Source organism: Symphalangus syndactylus, chromosome 11, assembly GCF_028878055.3.
Source record: "Symphalangus syndactylus isolate Jambi chromosome 11, NHGRI_mSymSyn1-v2.1_pri, whole genome shotgun sequence".
Classification (NCBI taxonomy): domain Eukaryota; kingdom Metazoa; phylum Chordata; class Mammalia; order Primates; family Hylobatidae; genus Symphalangus; species Symphalangus syndactylus.
The window spans coordinates 61,310,864-61,329,764 of NC_072433.2; the positions used below are offsets into that span (position 1 = coordinate 61,310,864).

Sequence of the window (18,901 nt, forward strand, 5' to 3'; positions counted from 1 at the left end):
GCCACTAGAAAGCCTTCAAAGCTCTTTTGCACTTTCGCAAAATGACAAAAATAGTTGACATTTATTGTGTGTTTCCTATGTGCGGGCACTGTCTTCAGTATCTATGGGTCTCAATCTAGTCATCTTCAAAGTAACTGTAAGAAGTAAGTACTACTATTATCCATTTTTTAAAGAAAAAGAAACTGCCAGCTAGTGACAAGGCTAGGATTCACACCCAGACAGTCTGGCCTTTGAGCCTTTACATTAAATAATACATTGCCCATGTCATGCTCTCAATAATCTATGAGGAGGCTGGGTATCGTGGCTCATGTCTGTAATCCCAACACTTTGGGAGGCCAAGGTGGATGGATCACCTGATGTCAGGAGTTTGAGACCATCCTGGCCAACATGGTGAAACCCTGTCTCTACTAAAAATACAAAAAATAGCCGGGTGTAGTGGTACGCACCTGTAGTCCCACCTACTTGGGAGGCTGAGGAAGGAGAATCGCTTGAACCTGGGAGGCAGAGGTTGCAGTGAGCTGAGATCGCGCTACTGCACTCCAGCCTGGGTGACAGAGTGAGACTCTGTCCCAAAAAAAAAAAAAAAAGTAGTCTATGGGAGATGTGCTACTACCCCCACCTTACAGATGAGAAGACTGAGGCTCAGGGAGGAAAGGTGATTCACCCAAAGCCACATAACCAATCACTGGCACCCAGTCTCTGGGTACTGTGCTCTTTCCATTCCTCCAGAGTAGCCTCCCCTCCTTTGGGCCCTGGAGCAGAAGTCTCCATAACCAGTGGAAAAGATTGTTCCAACCAGCAGCTTTAGAGTAAGCTTCAAGACCCACCAGTCAGACTTCTGGCCATCAGAGCAGGCTCAAGATCACAGCCAGATCCCTCACAGGGCTCCCCAAGATGGCCACAGATACCCAGAGGGAGGGGACACCCGGGAAGAGTTTTCTTACCAGGCACTGCTTCACTTTCCTGAGGACTGAAGTCTTTTTGTGGGAATCTAAAACCAAGGAGTCCAACCAGCTCTTCCCCAGGCTGATCAGAAAGGGCACACACTGGGAGGCTGGGACAGAAGCCAGGTAGCGGGCCCTGGAGAGAGATGGGGAGAACAAGAAGAGGAACACGTGGCTGCTCCTGCTGGCCCCTAAAATCAGGGTCCACATGCCCAAGAGCTCATCCCAAAGACTTTCTTTAAATGTTTATTCTCCCCAGTGATGCTTTGGCTCCCTGCAGCAGGTAGCAAGCTTCCCACCCATCATGCTCCTCTTCTATGGGTGGGAACAAACTTCCCATCATGCTCCTCTTCTATGAATGGGCAACAAACTTCCCATCATGCTCTCTTCTATGGGTGGGAGCAAACTTCCCATCATGACCCTCTTCTGTGGGTGGGAACAAACTTCCCATCATGCTCCTCTTCTATGCCCCAGAGCATTGATCAGAGAATGGGTTCTCCATAAATAAACATGTTGATTGGTGGACTGGTTGAGGGGAGATGAAAAAGAAAAGAAAAAGTAGATGAAAAAAGAGACAAAAAGGAGAGAGAATAACTAGAAAGTGAGAAAGATAAGAAAAAGAGTGGAAGGAGAAATTCTTGTCATCTCCAGTCCAGAACTCTGCCTTCAGCTCCTGATCCTTCGGCTCTTGACAATGTACTCTCAACAGGGTCAAAGTCACCCTCAAGAAGGAGAAACTGGTTTGGATGGGGGATAGAAAAGACTGTTACGACAATGATCTGTGACCCACTGAAGCTCATTCCTACTCAAACTATTTTTCCTCAGTGTATAATTTCTTTCATTCAGGAGAAATTAAAATTTTCTCCTTTGGAAGGCAATAATAAAAGTTGAGAAAGGCTGCATGAAACCCATCCAGCCTACTCAACCCTACCACTCGACTGTTCCAAAACCAGATACAACATCTTCCCCCAAACATGTTCGTCCGCTTCTGTGCTATCCCACACTCTTTTTTTTCTTTATCCCAAGCCTGTCATTGCTATCTCCTTAGTATTATCCCAATCTGTTCTTACTTCTGGCCAGGTGTGGTGGCTCACACCTGTAATCCCAGCACTTTGGGAGGCCAAGGTGGGTCACCTGAGATCAGGAGTTTGAGACCAGCCTGAGCAACATGGTGAAATCCCATCTCTACCAAAAACATAAAAAATTAGCTGGGCATGGTGGCACGCACACCTGGGGTTTCAACTACTCTAGAGGCTGAAGTGGAAGAATCACTTGAACCTGGGAGACGGAGGTTGCCGTGAGCTGAGATGGCACCACTGCACTCCAACCTGGGTGACAGAATGAGATCCTGTCTCAAAACAACAACAACAAAAAATCTATTCTAACTTCTCCATTCCCAGTACCACTGTCTTATTTATTTCTTCATTCATCCAGCAAATATCTACAAAGCATCTACAGTAAGCCAGGCACTGTTCTAGGCACCAAATATAACAATGAACAAGATACAAGTTGTCCTTAATTCTAGCAGAGAGAAGAAACACAGAAACCAGTGAATAAAACAAGTCATTTCAGCTGTTAATAAATGTAAGGAAGAAGGCTGGCATGGTGGCTCATGCCTGTAATCCCAGCACTCTGGGAGGCCGAGGCAAGCAGATCATCTAAGGTCAGGAGTTTGAGACCAGCCTGGCCATCATGGCAAAACCCTGTCTCTACGAAAAAATACAAAAATTAGCCAGGCATGGTGGCGCACACCTGTAATCCCAGCTACTGGGGAGGCTGAGGTAGGAGAATCTCTTGAACCTGGGTGGCGGAGGTTGCAATGAGCCAAGATTACACCACTGCACTCCAGCCTGGGTGACAGAGGGAGACTCTGTCTCAAAAATTAATTAATTAATTAATTAATTAATGTAAGGAAGAAAATAAAATGGCTCTGTAAAAGAGAATGACAATGGGGATAATCAAACAAGCCCCTTCTAAGGCAGTTCCATTTGAGCTGAGACATGAATGAGTGGTAGAAGCGCCATGCCAAGATCTGGGTTACTGAAATAATCTTCAGCTGTCTCCCTTCTTTCCATTCAGCCTCCCTGCATTCTATCCTGTATGTGGGTAGTGGCTATGATCTTTCTGAAATATAAATCTGATGGCTGCACACAGAATATGAGTGAAACACCTCACTTCACAAAGCCCCCATGATCTGATGTCCCTTAACTCTCTGGCCTTCTCTCCCCTATCTACTCTGCAGATATACCCCCATGTGTTCCCAGAGTGATTTGCTTTTCTTACCCACTGCTGAACCGGACATCCCCATTCCACTGCCTGGAATGTCCATCTTAAACTCTCTATCCAGCATTAGTTCGGTCTCCCCTGTCTCTCCAGTCTATGGGTGACATTCCCTCCTCTATGTCCAGTGCTCATTATCCCTCCCCTTTGCCTCTCCTTTGGAAGGCAATAAAAAAGTTAAGAAAGGCTGCATGAAACCCATCTGGCCTACTCAACCCCACCACTTGACTGTTCAAAAACCAGATTCAACATCTTCCCCCAAACATGTTCTTCCACCTCTGTGCTAACAGAGGTGTGTAACAGCACCTGGCTTTCTTGGAAAGCACCCAGTTTTTCTTGGAAAACCATCTCCCTCACTCTAGGTCCTTGTGGTTTCTCTCCAGCTCCAGGGGTGCAATACAGATTGAAGTCAGTCAAAGTTACCCATCCTCCCAACCTCACTGATTGGTTCAAGGAAAACAAATTCGCCCAATTAAGGTCAATGAGAGTCAAACCCAAGACATGTATTGAGAAGAATGGAAAGAGAATGTTTTTCTCTTTTCCCTGAATATGAAGCTGGGAAAATTTAACCTTAGATCTGCCAGGGTTCCCACAGAGAAAGAACTTGCCTGATAGTGAAGCCAACAGAGAAAGGCTGGGACAAGAGACAAATGACATCATTTGTACCCCTAGATCCAGCCATGCCTGAAGTCCCTCTCTGAACTTTCCAGTTACCTGAACCAAAAATTCCCTTTTATTGCATAAGCCAGTTTCAGTTTCAGTTCTGTTGCTTTCAACCAAATATGAACCTGATATTATAATTGGCTCCATGCTTGTGTATTCCCTCTCCCACCATGAGATTATAAGGTCTTATAAATTAATAGGAATTTCTAAATTTTCAGATAGAAAATTTAGCTATCTGGGAACTAGCACATAGCAAGTACTCAATGAACTTTTTTTTTGAATGAATGAATGAAGACAATAAGAGCAAAAGAAGGTAGAGGGAAATAAAGAAGGAGAGAAGGAGAGAAACAATGTCCAGATCATGTTTGAAAAGCAGGGCTACCCTGCAGGCCTGAAAGCTCACACATGCCAGGAGAAATGCCTACTGCTCCCCTCAGCCCTGATTCCCCTGGAGCCTGGCACAGCCGCAAAGCCAGGCCAGATGGGACCTGCCTCACTGACACTCATTCAGGCTTGGGTTGCTTTGGCTTGGTTTTTACATAACAAGAAAAGCAAGGTCTGTCTCAAATGTCTGTGTGATACTCAGAATTGAAATCCTGGATCTCAAGGGCTTAACTGTCTAAGGCACGCTCCACTCTGCCTCTGGTTCCTCAAGAAAACCCAGTGCGGAGAGAATAATTTTGACTTCAGTCATTCCCACTGATCTCGCTGCTGAGCCAGAAGGTGGGGGCTGATGTTCACTTACGGGAGTGCAGCCAAGAGGAAAGGTGGCATAGACAACCTGGAAACTTCCCAGTATTTCCACGCCAAACAATTAACCTGAAAGATTAAGCAGTTCTGGGGATTTAATGCAGTAAGAAGAAGAACAAACACAGTGCTTTCCGTGTGCCAGGTACTATTCTAAGTGCTTCATACGTGTTCACTTATGCAATAGAGCACCCTATGATGTAGGTACCACTACTGTGCCCAGTTTATGGATGAGAACATTGAGGCAATAACAAACATGAACACAGACATTTAAGTGTGAGAATGCTCATCGCAATTTTGCTTATATCTGCAAGAAAGGGAGATATAATTTTAATGTTCCTCAGCAGGGGATTGGTTAAGTAAATTATGGTATACACACACAATGGAATAGTGTACCTACTTTATTTTAATAAGGTAGATTTATATATATATTAACACTAAATGATGTCTGTGCTATTTTATGCATGTGCATATATATATAGTTATATATAATATAAAAACCACAAATGAGCTCATATTGTACACACAATTCTGTTAAACTATATATATAGCTTAGCTATATACATATACAGTTATATTTAACTATATATAGTTATATTTAATTATACGTAGTTATATATAGCTTAACTATATATATAGTTTTATATATATATATCTTAGCTATATATATAAACAGAACAGCATGTATAGTATGAGCTCACTTGTGTTTTTTTTGTTTTTTTTTTTTTTTTTTGAGACAGAGTCTCACTCTGTCACCTAGGCTGTAGTACAGTGGTGTAATCTCAGCTCACTGCAACCACCGCCTTCCAGGTTCAAGCAATTCTCCTGTGTCAGCCTCCTGAGTAGCTGGGATTACAGGCACCATGCACAGCTAATTTTTTTTTTGTATTTTTAGTATTTTTTTTGTATTTTTTTAAATTTTTTAGGTTGGCCAGGCTGGTTTCGAACTCCTAACCTCAAGTGATCCACATATCTCGGCCTCCTAAAGTGCTAAGAATACCGGTGTGTGCCACTGTGCCCAGGCCACTTGTGGTTTTTATATTACATGTAAATAGATACTTTTTTTAAATTTGGTTTAGAGATAGAGTGTCACTCTGTCACCCAGGCTGAAATGCAGAGACTTGATCATAGCTCACTGCCGCCTTGAACTCCTGGGTTCAAGTGATCCTCCTGCCTCAGTTTCCCAAGTAGCTAGGACTACAGGCACGTGCCACCATATTTGGCTAATTTTTGTATTTTTTTGTAGAGTTAGAGTCTTGCTATATGTTTCTCAGGCTGGTTTCAAAGTCCTGTCTTCAAACGAACCTCCCACCTCAGCCTCCCAAAGTGCTAGAATTACAGGCATGAGTCATTGTGCCTGGCCTATATTTTATATATAAAAGAAAACTCTCAAAAGTGATAGCAAACTGTTTTTTATAGTTACCTCTGAAACACGGTTGCTCACCTCAGTATTATTGACATTTTGGACCAGATACCTCAGTGTAGTGGTGCTGTCCTACACGTTGTAGGATGTTGAGCTGCACCCCTGGCCTCTACCCACTAGAAGCCAGTAGTTGTGCTCTGGTTGTGACAACCGGAAGTGTTTGCAGACATGGCCGAAAGTCCCCTAACAGGGCAAAACAGTACTCTATTGAGAACAACTGCTCTGGGGAAAATTTGGGGAAATTTTACTTTCTCCGTATTGGTTGTTTGTGTGTGTGTGTGTGTGTGTGTGTGTGTAATAATTATGTGTTTTCAGGATGGGCGTGGTGGCTCATGCCTGTAAACCCAGCACTTTAGGAGGCTGAGGCTGGTGGATCACTGGAGGTCAGGAGTTCGAGACCAGCCTGGCCAACATGATGAAACCCTGACCCTACTAAAAATACAAAAATTAGCCAGGTGTGGTGGTGGACACCTAGAATCCCAGCTATTCAGGAGACTGAGGCAGGAGAATCACTTGAACCCAGGGGCGGAGGTTACAGTGAGCCGAGATTGAACCACTGCATTACAGCCTGGGCAACAGAGCAAGGTCCTGTCTCAATAATAATAATAATAATAATAATAATAATGTGTTTTAATAAAAACATAAATGAGAAAGGCAAGTTTTCCAATTAACTGGTATCTGAAGGCTCTGAGAGCTGGAAGCCTAGGAAAGCACCTTCACTGGGGCAACTCTTCCTGCTCGAACATGTAGGTCTTCCTCAAAGCAGGTCTGGCTTCCATCCATTTGCTCAGTTATTGGCTTGCCCACCTGGGCAGGTCTTTATGATAATTCAGTGGTTTGTACCAGCAAACTGATTAGAAATGCAAAGTCTCAGGCCTCACCCCTTACCTACTATATGTAAAACTCTGGGAGTGGGGCCCCCAATTTGTGTTTTTACAGCCTTCCACACAATGCCGATGCAAGCTCAACTTTGAGAATCACTAACAGAATTAACAGTGCAAGGGAATGAGAGAGTTCATTAAAACTTTGCATATTCCTCTAATGATCTTGAAGGATTATACACCAAGCACTCTATGCTTCCAGGTTTTCTGGGAGATAATTTACTCTGGAAATTCTTCATTCTGGTCTGAAACACAAGGCCAGAGCTGAGAAGGTGCTTTTTAATATCCATTACAGGAGTCTGTAAGCCAACGGTTCACACCAAAAGTTCAAATGCTGCAAGGCCCGTGTTTACTAGCTTAGACACTGTGAAAAATCAGTCACTGGCTGGGTGCAGTGGCTCATGCCTGCCATCCCAGCACTTTAAGAGGCTGAGGCAGGAGGATCACTTGAGCCCAGGAATTTGAGACCAGCCTGGGCAATATATCAAGACCCTATTTCTGCAAAAAATAAATAAGTTAGCCAGGCATGGTGGTGTGTGCCTTTAGTCCCAGCTACTCAAGAAGTTGAGATGGAAGGATCTCTTGAGCCCAGGAGGTTGAGGCTGCAATGAACCATGATCATGCCACTGTACTCCAGACTGGGCGACAGGGCAAGACCGTGTCTCAAAAAAAAAAAAAAAATCAGTTACTGCTTCTAGTCTCCCCAAAGGGTTAAATAGCCTCCATAACCTTTTGGAAAATGAAGTTTTAAGTGAGAAAGAAAATGTTCTCAGAGTACTGTTTGCATTCACAGCTACTCCTGGAAAGTGTTGGAATATTAGCTGAAGGAGTACCTTCCATCCCACGGGAACATAATTACGAACACACAAAATACTATCCCTTATGAATGTATTTTAAGGCTCAAGTTTGAGTATGGAATAACCAATCTGTTGATACTTTGACTGTAGAGATGTGGGTATTTGGAGCTGTTTAAAAAGAAACTGGAAAAACCTGGCTCAATCTTTGGCCCTAAGTCATCACTTGTGTCTGAATAATTCTGGCATGAAGATCTTTAGGCACCACAGCCAATCCAGGCCCAGTGACTGGGGTAGGGAGAGAGAATTAGAAGCTGGAAAATGCTTTAACGGTACCTGATAGGGTGAAAGCAGGGCGAAGTTGCTCTGAAAATCCTGGAAATGGGCCAGAAAGAAGTCAGGGCTCATGGCATCAATGTGTGAGCAGGTCACGCCTTTGACCAGCTGCCCAGCACTAAAAAACAAAACAAGGGACTCAGGAGAGGAAGGAGGTGAGGAGAGGAAAGAAAGAGCAAGAGAAGGCAGATATGATCAGATACAAGCTACAGACGTGACTGCCTAACTCTCCCTCCTGGGAAAGTAGGCTGCTCTGGCAGAAGGCTCTGAAAGGCCTGTTCGGCACCCAGGCCGAGTTACATTTTCCTACCTCAAAAGCTCCTCAGGCCTTCTGGTGGTCTTTAACAGAAGCTCATACAGGAACAGAGCCTGCGAGAAGAGAATGATCGTTAGCACTCATGGCACACTCAGCGTGTGCCCAACACTGTGAGGCCCTATCAAGAAGGTGCTCCACAATCCCATTTTACAGATGGGGAAATGGAGGCTTAACAGGCTATGTGAGTTACCTAGGTCTAGACCATTGCTAAGTGGCAGTGCCTGGATTTGAACCAGTGTCAAGGTAATTCCAGAGCCCCCCTCTCACACTCCAGGTGATTCTCTATACCCCATGAGGCAGATGAGAGGCAAAGACATTGGTGGCAGGGCTGGAGTTTTACTTCCTGTGCTTTAGGAAACTGCTGACAGTTGAGAACTCCCTGTGGCTTGAAGTTCTCATGTGCACCTGCCAGGTCCTGAACACCAGGCATCCCAGAATAGAACAGGATGGGCTAGAAAGCACCAGTAATAAAGTACCTGCAGTTAGCGGCATGCACTCCCTTCAAACCACCCCCCGATGAGCACTCTAGAACAATGCCAAGTAGACAGGGGAGTCATTTGTTTTAAGGAACATAATTTTACAGAATCCCTAACTTGCAGATGCAATCAAGTACTACATTTGTCTATTTTATAGACTCTGAAACTTTGAGCATCATTCCCCAAACAGAATAAATTATGAGCTAGTGTTAGACATGGTAGCTGACAGCCAGAAAGCAGCACAAAAGCCCAGGCAAAAGGAGTGGGCGATGGAGGGAAGTTCTGGACACCGTTTATAGCCCCAGAGATTTCCCTGGGCTCAGGGTCAAATTCTGGGACCTTCCCATGGTCTTCCCCATCTCAGGAAATGGCAATCCCATCAGCTCAATGGCTGAGACAAAAGTATCTTGAAGTCTTCGGCGGAAGGATGTATTTTCCAAAATAAAACTATTGGCCGGGTGCCCTGGTTCACGCCTGTAATCCCAGGACTTTGGGAGGCCAAGACGGGCAGGTCACTTGAGGTCAAGAGTTCGACACCAGCCTGGCCAACATGGTGAAACCCTGTCTCTATAAAAAATACAAAAATTAGCCAGGCATGACGGCGTGTGCCTGTAATACCAGCTACTCAGGAGGTGGAGCCATGAGGATTGCTTGAACTCGGGAGGAGGAGGTTACAGTGAGCCAAGATTGTGCCACTGCACTCCAGCCTGGGTGATCGAGAGAGACTCTGTCTCAAAAAATAAAACAGTTGCCACTGTCACTAAATTTAGAGGTGGTTTGTGACACAGCAATAGATCAGCGGGACATCATCCAGCCTCATGAGAGACCCTGAGCAAGAGCCCCTGGAACAGACAGGGATTTGTGTCTGTTTCATTCACTTTTGCGCACTCAGCACTGTGAGCAGGGCCTGGCGCATTGTTGGGCAGTGCTTGATAAACGTCTGCTGGGTGCATGTAATGAAGACTGAGTGAATACAAAGGTAGTCAACGATGGTACTAAGGCAGAGCATCCACTTCAACAGCACCATCCCCCCAAGTGGCCTCAATGCTCACAGCATTTAATAATACACATAATCGTCACGAATATTTACAGCACATGGCCCAGGTGGCATATATCAGTGACCCTCATTTTATTATCAAAATTATCCCCATTTTGCACATGAGAAAACTGAGGCCATATAAGGAACTTCTCCAAAGCTAATAAATAAGTGGGGGCCAGAATTCATGCTCAGGTCTTGTCTAACTTTTTTTTTTAAGAGACAGGGTCTTGCTCTGTTGCCCAGACTGGAGTGCAGTAGCATGACCATAGCTCACTGCATTGTGGAACTCCCAGGCTCACGTGATCCTCCTGCCTCAGCCTCCTGAGTAGCTGGGACCACAGACATGCATCACCATGCCTGGCTAATTTTTTAACTTTTTGTAGAGACAGGATCTTGCTATGTTGCCCAGGCTGGTCTCGAACTCCTGGCAGCAAGCGATCCTCCTGACTCAGCCTGTCTAACTTCTTAACACTATACTATTCTGCCTCCTATACTAATCACACAGAAATAAATTTCTTTTATCAAATTAACCTTAAAACAGACCATTCATTCTCACAAGACAGATAGTCAGAAATACAGGATCGATCTGTGCTTTGTGGTAATACCTGGCTCCTTCCAAGTTCCTTATCCTTCAGGACTGTAGAGTTGAATCCAGGTTGCCTCCTTAAATCAAAGAGAGACACTTCCTTAAAGAAAGCCCCTTGTATCTCCACGATGCCTGAGGCAGTGTCTTCCACTTGGACCATCTGCCAAAAGTGAGAAGCAACAAAACAACACTGTAAAAAATGCATTGAGCTTTGAGGAAGGGCTGGGCACTACATCACAGGCAATAAAATCCATCAAACCTGCTCAGCAAGCCTAGGAAGTGGAGAGTAGCATCATCCCCATTTCACAGGTGAGGAAACAGAGACTTAAAGTGTGATGAGTTGAAAGTCACTAAGTGAGATTCAAGCCCAAGTCTGTCTGATTCCAAAACCTGTGCTCCTTATTTCTTCATTTTAACTGTATGGGCTACTTGCTATCTGCAAGGTATTGGTGTTTTAGGCCAAACCCCTTAGGTTTTAGGGTTTTTTTCTTTTTTTTGAGATGGGAGTCTCCCTCTGTCACCAGGCTGGAGTTGGCAGTGGCACAATCTTGGCTCACTGCAATCTCCACCTCCTGGGTTCAAGCAATTTCCCTGCCTCAGCCTCCCAAGAAGCTGGGACTACAGGAGTGCACCACCACACCCGGCTAATTTTTTGTATTTTTAGTAGAGACGGGGGTTTCACCACGTTGGCCAGGCTGGTCTCGATCTCCTAACCTTGTGATCTGCCCACCTTGGCCTCCCAAAGTGCTGGGATTACAGGCATGAGCCACCTCACCTGGCCAAGTTTTGGTTTCTTAACAGATTTTGCCATTGGACAGAACAGACCTGATAGAGCAAGATGTCAAAAGACTCCCTGACAAGTAAAAAAGGGGCCAGGCATGGTGGCTCACGCCTGTAATCCCAGCACTGTAGGAGGCTGAGGCGGGTGGATCACTTAAGCCCAGGAGTTTGAGACCAGCCTAGGCACCATGGCAAGACCCCACCTCTAGAAAAACAAAAATTGGTAAGCGGCACAGGTCTGTAGTCCCAGCTACTTGGGAGGCTGAGGTGGGAGGATCACTTGAGCCCCGGAGGTCGAGGCTGCAGCCAACCAAGATCATGCCACTGCATGCTGCCTAGGGTAATAGAGGAAGACCCTATCTAAACAAACAAACAAAAAAGCAGAATACAGACATGGCTGTGGACCATGAAAAGGGCTTTCAGATGCACCCTAGAACTTTGGGATTTATTTTTAGATTTGAAAAACAAATTTTAGGCCAGGCACAGTGGCTCACACCTGTAATCCCAGCACTTTGGGAGGCCGAAGCAGAGGGATTATTTGAGGCCAGGAGTTGGAGACCAGCCTGGGCAATATAGCAATACTCCATCTCTACAAAAAAATTAATAAATTAGCCAGACATGGTGGCTTGAGGCCAGGAGTTCGAGACTAGCCTGGGCAACATAGCAAGACCATGTTTCTACAAAAAGTTTAAAAAATTAGCCAGGCATGGTGATGTATGCCTGTGGTCCCAGCTACTCAGGAGGTTGAGGCAGGAGGATTGCTTGATCCCAGGAGACTGTGGTGAGCTATGATCATACCACTGTACTCCAGCCTGGGCAACACAGAAAGACTGTCTCAAAAAAAAAAAAAAAAAAAAAAAAAAAAAAAAAAAAAAAACTTGAACTTGAAGTGTTATAAGATCAGAAAACCTGATTTAAGAAAAGTCTTCCAGATTAGACTGTCTGGGAGAACAAAGGGGTCTGGGAAGAATGACAGCATGACCGAAGGGCTCTGTCTGGAAAGGAAGGAAGGTGTGCCACCAGGAGAAGGCAGAGCCACCCCAGACACCAACGGCCGAGACAACCCCAGCCCCGGGTTCATGGCCCAAAGTCACAGCCCACTCACCAAACCCCAAAAACACACCCCCTGTGACATGTGGCTGAGCACCAGACATCTTCCTCTCACCTTGCTGAGGATACCTTGCTGCTGGGCAGGCGACAAGTCGGATACATACTGGGAGACGGCACTTCTCAGGACCTGCGAGAGGTCCTTGCGGTTCATGCTACAGAAGGCCTGGGTGCTGACCCCAGCCAGCAGCGCACCCATCTGGCTGACATTGTAGAAAGACAGCACCTGGAAGAGGAGCAGCCACGCAGTCAGGCTCTGCTCCCACCTTTCCCTCTCCAACGTGCACTCAGCCCATCTATGTGCCAAGTATAGGGATGGGTGACACCTTAGGGGCACAGCAGTGAGCCAGACAGATGCTGCCTCCACAGGCCTTCCTTCCGTCTATCAAGAAAGAGAGTTGGCTGGGCGTGATGGCTCATGCCTGTAATCCCAGCACTTTGAGAAGCCAAGGCAGGTGGATCACCTGAGGTCAGGAGTTCGAGACCAGCCTGACCAACATGGTGCAACCCCATCTCTACTAAAAATACAAAAATTAGCCAGGCGTGGTAGCAGGTTCCTGTAATCCCAGCTACTTGGGAGGCTGAGGCAGGAGAATTGCTTGAACCCAGGAGGCGGAGGTTGCAGTGAGCTGAGATTGTGCCATTGCACTCCAGACCGGGCAACAAGAGCAAAACTCTGTCTCAAAAAAGAAAGAAAAGAAAGAAAGAAAAGAAAGAAAGAAAAGAAAAAGAAAGAAAGAAAGAAAGAAAGAAAGAAAGAAAGAAAGAAAGAAAGAAGGAAGGAAGGAAGGAAGGAAGGAAGGAAGGAAGGAAGGAAGGAAGGAAGGAAGGAAAGAAAGAAAGAAAGAGGGAAATTATACTTGGGTTTTTTTTCCTTCCTTTAGAGTGAAGATGCTAGATAGTTTTCCATATAATCAAGGGCATGCTTTGGTTCTATGAAAAGACAGCTGAGTGGGCTCCTTTAGTTATTCTGTGTATAATGGGTGATCTCATGCTGTCTTCAAAGAAGGCAAGACCTTTTGACCTCTTGCCTTCTGAGTAAAAGTGGCCTCGCTCCTCAGTAGGAAGAGCTGGATATTAGGAAAGAGACAAACCACTTTGTCCTGGGCTGGGAGGGAACAAAACAGTCTCCCTCAACTCCCTAAAATCAAATTCAGAGAGGACTGTCAAGGTGGACCCATGGAGCCCCAATCAAGTCCAGAAACAAGGATTCAAAGCCTTCAACATAAAGTCACCATAAGGCTGGAAGAGACCAGATGAATGGGCTGGCCTGGTACCTGAGTCAGAAAGTGGGACTGGGTGGGCATTTGTCATGGTGCCATGTTGGAACAGTGAGCACAGGAGTTAAACAAGATGGCTCTGAGGCCAGGTGCCCTGGGTTCAGTCCCAGCTGTGTAACTTTCACGTGGCCTTTTCCAGTTCCCTTACACACTCGGTACCTCATATGAATGAACTGGAAAATGAAGACTATAGCACTACTGACTTCAGAGGATCGTTGGATTAAATGATTAACTCACTTAGAACACAACCTGTCACATAGTAAGTGTTCAGTAAATGTTTGTCATTCCACATCCCCCCTCCCTTGGGCCCGTGATGGAGGAAGCAGGATAGGACCAGCCCTCGGAGCTACAGCTGCCCTTCATCCCTCCCTCGCCCTCCCTACCGATATCCTGCTCCAGTTCCCACTTGGATTTACTTTGGGAAATGTGGTTGGAATATATCTGGCTCAGAACCATGACATACCAAACCTAGCATTAAAAACTTGAAGAAATTTCAAAAGACTTGGATGCCAAGAAGAAATCCCCTACTCCTGCTCTCTGGGAGGCCAAGGCGAGTAGATTGCTTGAGCCCAGGAGTTTGAGATCTGCCTGGGCAACATTGCAAAATCCCATCTCTACAAAAAAATACAAAAATCAGCCTGGCGTAGTGGCATGCGCCTGTGGTCCCAGCTACTCAGGAGGCTGAGGTGGGAAGATCACCTGAGCCTGGGGGGTCAAGGCTGAAGTGAGCCAAGATCAGATCACTGCACTCCAGCCTGGGCAACATAGTGAGACCCTGTCTCAAAAGACAAAAAAAGAAGAAGAAACCCCCCAGTTCCTGACGCCAACTCCAGCACTGCCTTCTGGATGCATGGATTCTACTCTATAACTCTTAAACCCCTTTACCACCTGAATCAAAAGCTTTTGTTTTCATTTCCAACCTCAGTGATGCGATCTCGGCTCACTGCAAGCACCGCCTCCTAGGTTCATGCCATTCTCCTGCCTCAGCCTCCCGAGTAGCTGGGACTATAGGCACCCGCCACCACGCCCAGCTATTTTTTTTTTTTTTTAATTTTTAGTAGAGACAGGGTTTCACCATGTTAGCCAGGATGGTCTTGATCTCCTGACCTTGTGATCTGCCTGTCTCGGCCTCCCAAAGTGCTGGGATTACAGGCGTGAGCCACCACGCCTGGCCTAGTGATTTTCTTCTTTGTGAGACACTGTGGTATTTTGCTTTAGAGCAAGCAAAATGGGGCTCCTTACATTTTCAACATCTTCACCTCTTCCCATATCCTCCTTCGAGCTGCACGGGAGGTACTAACACTGGAATTACGGTGCCAGGTTAGTAAACATGACCTTTAAGGAGTAGTCTCTCCTTTATTCTTTGGGATTTCTACTACTTTTTTTTTTTTTTTTTAAGACAGAGTCTTGCTCTGTAGCCCAGCCCAGTCTGGAGAACAGTGGCATGATCTTGGCTCACTGCAACCTCCTCCACCTCCTGGGTTCAAGCAATTCTCCTGCTTCAGCCTTCCAAGTAGCTGGAATTACAGGCGTGCACCATCATGCCCAGCTAATTTTTCTATTTTTAGTAGAGACAGGGTTTCACCATGTTGTCCAGGCTGGTCTCGAACTCCTAGCCTCAAGTGATCCATTCATCTTGGCCTCCCAAAGTGCTGGGATTACAGGCATAAGCCACCACGCCCAGCCTACTACCTTTTGTCAAAACAAAAATTGATGAGTTTTGTATAGTTGGTCAGACACAGTTAAAACTGAATTCACAGTTTAGCAATTATAATGGGTGCTTGTTAAACATCTGGTAGTAAATTATGTTTTTTCAAAGTAATTAAAATTAATATCCAGAAGCCAAAAATAAATAAATGTTTGTTATAATTATTTGATTGGAATGGGTCCTAATCCAATCCTTGTGAGCCAGTTTGCATCCTCGGAAGTGGCCGTGAGTGTGGACTAAACGAGAAGGACATCAAAGGCCAGGCATGGTGGCTCACGCCTGTAATCCCAGCACTTTGGGAGGCTGAGTCGGGCAGATTACGAGGTCAGGAGTTCGAGACCAGCCTGGCCAGCATGGCGAAACCTCGTCTCTACTAAAAATACAAAAATTAGCTGGCCATGATGGTGGGTGCCTGTAATCCCAGCTACTCGGAAGGCTGAGGCAGGAGAATTGCTCGAACCCAGGAGGCGGAGGTTGCAGTGAGCTGAGACTGTGCCATTGCACTCCAGTGTGGGCGACAAGAGCAAGACTCCATCTCAAAAAAAAAAAAAAAGATGACACCAAAATGCTTAGAACTCAAGTCTCTCAGATTTGGAGCCCTCTGGACTGGACCTAACCCAGGGACACTAATTGTCCCCAAAAGAATGTCCATTTTCCACCCCAGGAGCAGCTAGAACACAGATTAAGACTCCTGTCCCAACCAAAGAAGACTGTGTGCCTGACAGTTCCCTCTCTGCAGCCCAAGATTAGAATAAAATAGCATCATCCCTAATCCCAAAGTAATGGCAAAAAACGCAATTACTTTTTGCATCAACCTAATAGCAGCTCAACAGCAGGCAGGAAAATCCTGGGATGAGTCCCACACGTTGATCCCACTCAGGGATGGCTAATGCCCCTTGAGCTCATACTCTGTGGTGTCACCTGGTGGTCTAGCTTCTTCATGTGTACCAACTCACATAATATTCGCAGCAATGCTACAGGATAAATGCTATTGATTTGTTGTTGTTGTTTAATTTTTTTTGAGACAGAGTCTTGCTCTGTCGCCCAGGCTGGAGTGCAGTGGCACAATCTCTGCTCACTGCAACCTCTGCCTCCCAGGTTCAAGCCATCCTCCTGCCTCAGCAGTAGGTAGCTGGGATTACAGGCGTGCACCACCACACCCAGCTAATTTTTGTATTTTTAGTAGAGACGGGATTTCACCATGTTGATCAGGCTGGTCCCAAACTCCTGGCCTCAGGTGATCCTCCCACCTCAGCCTCCCAAAGTGCTGGGATTGCAGGTGTGAGCCACCTTGCCCAGCAGTAAGTGCTATTGTTGTCCACATTTTACAAATAGAGAAACTGAGGCAAAGTGAAAGTAAGAAAATTGCCTAGTGTCACACAGGTAGTAAATGGCAGAGCAAGGATTTGAACCCAGGCAGTCCTCCTCAGCATCATCTTGTTACTGATTGGTTGCCCCTGCTGTGTGTGTATAACTGACTGTTATGGATTAAATATTTGTGTCTCCCAAGAATTCATATGTCAAAGTCCTAACCCCTAATGTGATGGTATGGGGAGGTGGGGCCTTTAAGAGGCCTTTAAGGGTTAGATGAGGTCATGAGATAATGAGGGTCAGGTGGGGCCCTGATCCAATGGGATTAGTTTCCTTGTAAGAGGAAACACCAGAGAGCTTGCTCTCATGTGGTCAGGTGAGCACACAGCAAGATGGCAGCCACCTACAGGCCAAGAGAAGAGGCCTCAGAATAAAACCTACCTTTCTGACACCTTGATGTTGGACTTCCCAGTCTCCGCAATTATGAGAAATAAATTTATGTTGTTTATGCCACTCAATCTACGATATATTGTTATGGCAGCCTGGGAGGACTAATACATTTAGGTCATCTCAGGGAAATAAAGAAGAGTTTAAAACTCCAGCTGACCTTCTCATGGGCCAAGTATTTGGCAGACAAGATGATGACCTGGCTCTTGGCCCAACCTGAGACCTGATTGAGGGTGGAGATGGCTCCGTGCACAGCCTCAGGGGAGAGGGATTCCAGCTGGCTGTAGGTCAAACCTACAACCGCATCCGACAAAGAACCCAGGGTCTCATTGAGGGTCTGGTTCTCCATGGCAATGTCCAGGAGTTCTGCTTTGAGCTGGAAGGAGAGCAAACTGGAATGAGTGTTGACAGGAAGCAGGGTGGTGACTCCCTCTGACCACATCCAGGGCTATTAGGACTCCACAGCACCCTCCCTTGACCCTGTCCCATCAAAGCTTCTGGGCCCAGAAATGAGGAAGGAAAGGGACTCCTGCCATGCCCAGACAGTGAGACATCACACGGAGGACACCTCCTCTGGCCTTGCCTTTCATGTGCCAACAATTCCCTTTGTACTTCATTTAAATATTAATTTGTTATTAAATCAACCTTAATCCATGTCAGAAAGAAATGTTCCCTTTATAACTCCACCACACTCTTATAGCATCTATTGTCCTCTGGTGACCTTGAACTCTATATCCATATATATAGGCTGTTTTCCTTTCATGAAATAGCCAGGGGCCTTTTCACGATAATTTATAATCTGTGTAAAAATAACTTTTTTTTTCTTAAGACAGAGTTTTGCTCTTGTCACCCAGACTGGAGTATAATAGCGCGGTCTCGGCTCACTGCAACACTGCAACCTCCACCTTCCAGGTTCAAGCGATTCTCCTGCCTCAGTCTTCTGAGTAGCTGGGATTACAGGCACCCACCACCACACCAGGCTAATTTTTGTATTTTTAGTAGAGATGGGGTTTCACCATGTTGGCCAGGCTGGTCTCAAACTCCTGACCTCATGTGATCCGCCTGCCTCAGCCTCCCAAAGTGCTGGGATTACAGGCACGAGCCACCACACCTGGCCAAAAATAACTCTTCACAGTACAAGAAAGTAAAAGTCTCCTGAACATCCTACCTCATAAAAATAACCATGATTAGCGATTGGGTGTATATGCTTCCAAGATTTCTTATACCTTTATAAATATAGAGACACTACGTAGTTTTTACAGAGTTGTAATATGAACAGAAGCACAATTTGCTCTTCTATATTTCTCCTTAAAATTATCTCTTGCACCTGTTTGCACGTTTCTATGATCATTTTAATAATTATTTTATTGCAATATGCCTGCCTAATGATAGTAAAGTGTGCATTACAACTGCTTTCAGTAAGGAATGTGATAAAGTCACCTACTATACAATGAGCTCTGTAACAAAAAACAAGAATGGTTCATATTTTAACACCCGAATTTACGTAATAACGTAGTCATTTCAGACAGGTGCGCAAAACAGGTTTCTGGCAATATTGAAATAGCCACTGGGGGGCAGCAGAGTTAAGTAGAAGAAACAACAGTCACAGCGCCTGGGTTCTCTAAGTTCAGCAACTGCCTTCCCTAGAAATCAGTTTTCACATCTGTAAAACGAAGGGGTGGACTACAGTGGCAGCTCTCAAAGTGTGGAGCACACCCCGCGGCATCTGCAACACCTGGGAACTTGTTGGAAATGCAGATTGCCAGGCTGCTCCCGGACCTCC

General features: G+C 45.6%; 1 protein-coding gene across 3 annotated transcripts in view; it reads right to left on the reverse strand.

The window, feature by feature from the left end:
• Positions 1-18,901, reverse strand: part of OTOA (otoancorin) — a 103,734-nt gene that overhangs the window by 33,780 nt on the left and 51,053 nt on the right. For all 3 annotated transcript variants that reach the window (XM_055232640.1, XM_063612065.1, XM_055232641.1), the window contains 7 exons: positions 17,279-17,494; positions 12,431-12,598; positions 10,505-10,645; positions 8,379-8,437; positions 8,069-8,186; positions 4,633-4,706; positions 945-1,080 (listed from right to left, as the gene is read on the reverse strand). In XM_055232640.1, coding sequence (XP_055088615.1) covers positions 945-1,080; positions 4,633-4,706; positions 8,069-8,186; positions 8,379-8,437; positions 10,505-10,645; positions 12,431-12,598; positions 17,279-17,494 — 912 coding nt within the window. The remainder of the gene's footprint in view (positions 1-944; positions 1,081-4,632; positions 4,707-8,068; positions 8,187-8,378; positions 8,438-10,504; positions 10,646-12,430; positions 12,599-17,278; positions 17,495-18,901) is intronic.